This window comes from Taeniopygia guttata, chromosome 3, assembly GCF_048771995.1.
Source record: "Taeniopygia guttata chromosome 3, bTaeGut7.mat, whole genome shotgun sequence".
In the NCBI taxonomy this organism is placed as follows: domain Eukaryota; kingdom Metazoa; phylum Chordata; class Aves; order Passeriformes; family Estrildidae; genus Taeniopygia; species Taeniopygia guttata.
The window spans coordinates 62,044,822-62,051,021 of record NC_133027.1 but is presented as its reverse complement, the minus strand read 5'-3'; the positions used below and the strand labels follow the sequence as shown (position 1 = coordinate 62,051,021).

Sequence of the window (6,200 nt, the reverse complement as noted above, 5' to 3'; positions counted from 1 at the left end):
GTAAATCACTAATACCTGGCTTTACAGCTGCCATTAACGATTTTTGCCATTGCTAGGTTCATGACCGAAGGATGTCATGGAATGACCACTCCCTACAACCCATTATATGTCCCTGAAGACTGACAGCTGTCCCCGAGGACACTGATTTCCAGTGATTATGTCCCAGTGAGGATGGGGAGCAGAGCCGAGAACAGAGCTGCACTGTGGGTTCCTTGGTTGTGGACATCAGGTAATAAGGGTTCAGATTACTTGGCCTCTTTTTGCATGGTAGGGCCTGGCTTAATCCCAGATGAGAAGGAAAGAATCACTGCCTCCTGCAGTCTGAGTTTTCTGTAGTGATTTCCCAAACATGGAGCAAGTCTGGCTCTGCTTTGCTTCCTCTGACCATTGAAACTAGAACCAGATCACATGCAGGTCACAAGCTCCTGCCTCTGAGAAAACACTTGGCTGGGACGCTGGGCACCAGTGTGGAATGTAATTTATTGAGACAGGCGATTCCTCATTCTGTGCTGTAACCTTTTCAGCTGGACTGTCTGTCCCTGTCCCTTGATTTGCTGCGGCTGAGCAATATCTCCTGTCAGTGATAGCATAAACCAGCGAACTGCCGGGATTCATCCTTCAGTGGGCAGCTTGCCACAGACACAGACATAAGATAGAATGCTAAAGGCCACATCCGTCTCTTATTCAAGGAGAGTAATAAAGCAGATTTTATTTGACTTGTATAAATCCAGTTTAATTGGCTTTCCTGCTAACACTTTCATTAACATGTAAATTAGCTGTCCTAGAGCTGTTAATTATCTTTGCAGAAAATGTTGGATGTGATCATATACCGTACTCTTTCTTTTTTACTGCTAATGTTTTATACTGAGATGTGCCCATAAATATTCACTGTATTTTTTTTAAGAGAAGGACTAAGAGGCAAAGGCTTTATGTCATCTTGTAGGGAAACTAGTATCTTCTATTATTCACCAGCCTGCAACCATGTTAAACTGACAGTCACTCGAGAAGCTTAGCACTGGGCTTTATGGGCTTGGCCTTTGAAGGTTCTGGGGATTTTTTTGAAGTGTCTGGCAAATGAGAGAGCAGAGGAGGATGACAGGTGTTCAAAGGCAGCATCCTCTCTTACAGGACCTCTTGTGTTCAAAATTTGGCAGTGGCAGAGAAACAGGTAGGCATTGTGAGGAAGAAAATGGCTGCATTCCCAGTGCTCAGAACAAGCCAATTAATTTTCCTGTGGAAAAAAGGAAAAATATCTTCTTAACTTTTTAAATACATCTTAAAATTTTTTTTTGAAAATTAGTTGTTTTTTCAGCTTCACCACCTGCTTAAAAATGTTTTCTTTCCTTTAATAATGAAAGATCTTGATGCTTCTCTTAACAAGCTACCATGACAAGTTGCAATCTGGTTATTAACTGCCTGCTTTGCACAAATGGCATCTATCATGTGCAGTTCTACCCCACAGGCAAGGCAAAAAGGACCAGCTTGTTCCTTGTGCCATGGCATTTGAACAGGGACACAACTACTGAACTGCTAAACTGCCTTTAGCATTAGACATGCCCAAGCCAATACCTGTGGCATCAGCTGGTCTCCACCATTCCCTGTATTTCCTCAGGATCTCCAGAGATAATGCTGTAGCATTTCTTTGCAGTGAAACAGCATGTGGAAAACTACAGCCCCTTTTCAAAGTATGCTGTTGGACATGGGCTTGGGAACAAAAATCAGGGTGACTTTTGGAAACTTGCAGTAGAGCAATACCAGTGGAACTGCTGTTGTTATACTGGTGTACATTCCCCCTTGGGATGTTTGCTCCAGAATCACTGTGGCAGCCTAACTCTTCAAAGTAAGGATGCTTTATTTCAAACAACAGAAATGGATTAAAATATACATTTGAAAGGAAAATATTTTTCTTAATGTCTTTTTTTCCATACATCATTACATGTTCTTACATATGATTTGTACCTGAAATGAAATAAAACATCTTAAGATGGATTGATAAAAAGAAATAACTTAGAATAAGGAAGTTTTCAAATGAACTGTAGGTAATGTTAAGTTGTATGTACTTTATCTATACTTCCCTCCAGGGGCCATATCTTTAAACATGAAAATGAAATGTAGCATGGACAGATGATCCACTTCATTAAATAAAAAAGGGTTTTTTTTATTTTGCATCATAATTATGATTTCTTTTGGAACACTGAGGGGGCAAAATTTTATAACTCTAAATCAGTATTTCTTTTCATTTTTAAGGTATTTTTGTTTTGTTCTAAGACGAGTTTGTTGAACCCTTCTGCCACTGCACTGCTGTCTTCATCATCACTAAATGTAACCCAGTGGCTGAAATCTTTCAGATTGGGGTGATTTAAGTTTTCTGAAGTGTGTGCTGGAGAAGTAGCTGGTGGTGCCTGTATGGAAAGAGGAAAGGAAGAATGAATGTCCAGGTCCAGAAGATTGGTGCTCTCTGGAAGGGAGCTGGTATCCAGTTGTTGTGGATGCTGGCCTGCTGGTGCAGAAGGGCCCTGGAGCTTCACCATCAGTTCTGCAGCACTTGGTGCCGAGGGCTGAGTTGTGCTGTGTGCTGGGCAGGCAGAGGCTGTGGGACCTGAGCGAGCAGGGACATGAGTCTGGGGGCAGGACCCAGGGTTGTTGTTGTTGGAGTTGAACAGTGACCCACTAAAAAGGGGGCTGTCACTGCTCTGCAGAACTTGGAGATGAAAAGCTGCTGGAGCTGACTTCTTTCTTCGTGGTGGTACCTTTGGGGCAAAGGGAGCGTTCTGGGGAGGCAGTACAATGGCCTCAGCTGTGCTTGCTGACAGGGGCTGCCTTTCATTGCTCCCCCTGCTCTCTTGAGGCTTCCCAGCTTGTGTTCTGGGTTTAGGGACTGGAGTGATCTTGGTTGGTTTAAGAATAGCTCCAGCTTCTAGATATGGCTCTAGCAAGCCAAAAGGAGACTGTGTTGTCTGTTGGTTGAATTGGTCTTCTGGAGACATGGCCTGAGGAGGAAATGGAAGAAGAACTGTGAGAACAAAAAGGGACCTTAAACTCTGAGTCACTACTGGTGCAAGTCTAATAGACAGCATTACTAAGAAAAGCTGACAGTCCTGGAAGAAAAAAAAAAGCACTACAATGAGGAGGCTTGACAGCACAGTTCTCCACTGTACCTGCTGGGCTCATGCATTGTGCCTTGCACTCACCTTCAGAGAGCTGATGAAGGACCAGGACCCTACAGCCTGTTCAGTCACAGCTCTTTCTGACCATATCCCTTTTCAGGTTAGGATTTTTGTTCTGGGCCAAATTAGCACCGTTCTGAGGAGTTATTTATTAGTTTCGTCTCTCTGCTGACTAATATTACTTAAGCAAGACTGCACAGGGAGGCCCATGCCTTTAGGTGTAGTATGGGATTCCTCAGAATTCCTTAGGGTTGTGGGCATGTTGCAAGAGGCAGGCAGGCCTCAGAGACAGCAGGATGGCAATTTAGAGCTAAGCAGTAGCTTATTTGGATGGACAAGGTTGAAGGAGAATTAGCTTAAGCTAACCCAATAAAATGCATTAAGGGCTCTGTCCTGTCTCACTGATGCTGGCAACTGAAGGTGAAAATAAGCTCTCAAAGTCCAGTCTAGCACACATCCACCATTTAAAAGTATATAAATAATAAGCCCAGCTCAGTCTAGGAGGGCAAGGACTGCTTCAGATTTCTCACACTTTGTGTGACTGAATTAAAGCATTTAAATTCTTTATTACTCTTGCATAGTATTAAAAGATAATGTACAGGCTTTTTCTATGCAGGCAAAATATTTAGTCAGTATTTCATGCTGGACATACCCCTTGCCATTTCTTCTTATGTGCTATTAAGTTGCCTGTGGTAGAGGGGGATTGGGTAGAGGTTTTCAGGCATACAGCTCCCATCTGACCTCCCTCAAATGGAGGAAGGAGTGGAATTCCAGGACAGTCAACCTGAAATAGATCCATTCCTGCAGAAGCTCTCACATAACAAACACCAAAATAGCAATCCCTCTCAGCACCTTTCAAGAGTGACTTGGGAATGGTGACAACTTAAACAAAACAAACTGACCATCCTCAGCATAGACTGTGCTGCCTGGGTTGGGTTTTTGGGTGAATCTGCTAAGTAAAGACAGCACAAAGTCCATTATAGAGAAGAGGTGATGCCTTTACCAAAGGAAGGTAAGGCAGGAGCCCTAACAATTTAGAAGCGAGCTTCCTTAGCAGAGATTCTGTCAGAGGAAGAATATAAAAGGCTATATTTGTCTTTCCACTTGTACTCAAACTGCTTTACAAATTAGGTAATAATTTTATAGCAGCTCTAGAGGTCAACTATTGTCTCTGTCATAGAGACCTGACATATTAAAACCTGAACAGCTTTTTATTTTTGAGAACATAAACTCTTGAGTAGACTCCAGAATTCAAACTGAAAAGCTGAATCCCATTACAAGGTGTGTAAGAAAAGCAAGAAAGGACACAGAACTGATGAAGAAGCTGCCTCAAATCTTTACAGAGCAGACCACTCATGGTCAAAATTAGAGACTGATAAAGAACAAATGAGTCTTAAATCCTGACAAGATTTATACAAACCAAAAGAAAAAAAAGAGAATGGACTGACAAATAGAAAAGCTGAATATGGCTCTCTTTCCAAACTTTCTTGCATTTTTATGCCTTGGTGACTGTAATACACAAAATTATTCCAGCACCTGCTGACATGACAGGACTTCCTGCAAAAAACAACCAGCCCACCCCTCCATCATTCACACTGTGTAATGGAAGCTGGATGCATTTTGCTGCAACTCACTTACATTTTCCACCTTGACTCCGCTCCTCTGCAGGGGCACTGGCTTCTTTGGAGTTGGAACTTTGGGTGGTGGACGATGAGGCACAGGCACCGCTCCTGCCTGTGACCCCTGCAATGAAGCTGACTTTGTGATGCTGGGAAGAGCCTCGGGTTTGGAGGAAGTTTGGTTTCTGGTTGGAACAGGCTTTACTGCCTCATCCTGTACTCCTGAAAGGCAAAACCAAATATGGCATCTTGGCCTGATCAGAACATAGATTCAAGATAATTTCTTTCACAACCACGTTTCCTAAAATGTTCATATCTATAGGGCCAGCTCAGGCCAAGAAGGTAGGTTTTGGAACTAAGCACAGACCTTTGCAATCCTGTAACATTTGTTAACAGGCTGTTAGGAGAAAACATCGCTGTCTGAAATAATTTCATGCCAACCAGAAGTACAATGCCACCATTTGGTCAAGTGGAAAAAACACTGGCTGGGGGTTCAGGAGTACTGAGCTCAAGCTCTGATCATCCTTTTGCCATTATCTGGAAACCAAGTTTATGATACCAAGTGCATCTTGTAGAGTGTTTTAGAAAGAACTGTAAATGCCAACTGGTGATAGAGTACAAGGCACTGGAAGTGATGCTGACCAGACTAGTTTTCTTACCCACACCAAGTGAATGTGAATTTCATAATTAATGTAGAGTAAATCTAATTTCAAAATGCAATGAACAGCACTGAGGAACAAACATCAAGATGCCTTTATGATATTTCTGAATAAATGGGATTATTCCAGACTGTATTCATTCTATGTATAAATGAAAAAGGATGGTTTTCTCCTAAACTGAGAGCTTTGCAAACTCAGGAAGCCATTTTCATTCATAGAGCATCAGCAGAAAGACTGCAGGCAACCCTGGGGGGTACAATCACAGTACCTAAGCTAGTTTTGTGCCCTAACTTGCACTTGCAGGAAGTTCTCTTCTCCAGGGACTACACAGAAAGCCTAAACACAGAGTAGCCTTTTAGCTTAGCTATTCAAGCTGAAGTAGTGCAAGCTTTTATCTAGGTTACAGCTGTACTTGCTGTCCAAATGTGAACAGAATCCAGGTTATTTCTCCTAGAGCTGCATTTGCTCTGTAGTTCTGCTTGGAATAGTGAGCATTCCGTAAATAGAGCAGCAAATATCCTTTATGCAACTCTGAGCTAACACAGGCACCATCAGTTTAGTAAAAATCACATCTTTGTATTTTATTTTTTCTGTCTAAATCTGGGCATAAATAACTCAAGGTTCTACTAGTAGCAGGTTCTACAACAAAATATAAAATTTTAATAATTTTGAAAAAAAAGGGTTAATATCAGAACTGACAGAGAATACCACATAAAATTTTGCAAGGATGTGTTCAGGTGAAATTCTGAATAGGA

General features: G+C 42.0%; 1 protein-coding gene across 4 annotated transcripts in view; it reads right to left on the bottom strand.

Annotated features, from left to right (window-relative positions):
- Positions 1-1,834: 1,834 nt before the first annotated feature.
- SYNJ2 (synaptojanin 2) overlaps positions 1,835-6,200 on the bottom strand; it is a 65,428-nt gene continuing 61,062 nt past the window's right edge. For all 4 annotated transcript variants that reach the window (XM_030269541.4, XM_030269540.4, XM_030269542.4 and 1 more), the window contains 2 exons: positions 4,806-5,008; positions 1,835-2,990 (listed from right to left, as the gene is read on the bottom strand). In XM_030269541.4, coding sequence (XP_030125401.4) covers positions 2,211-2,990; positions 4,806-5,008 — 983 coding nt within the window. In that variant the 3' untranslated portion in view covers positions 1,835-2,210. The remainder of the gene's footprint in view (positions 2,991-4,805; positions 5,009-6,200) is intronic.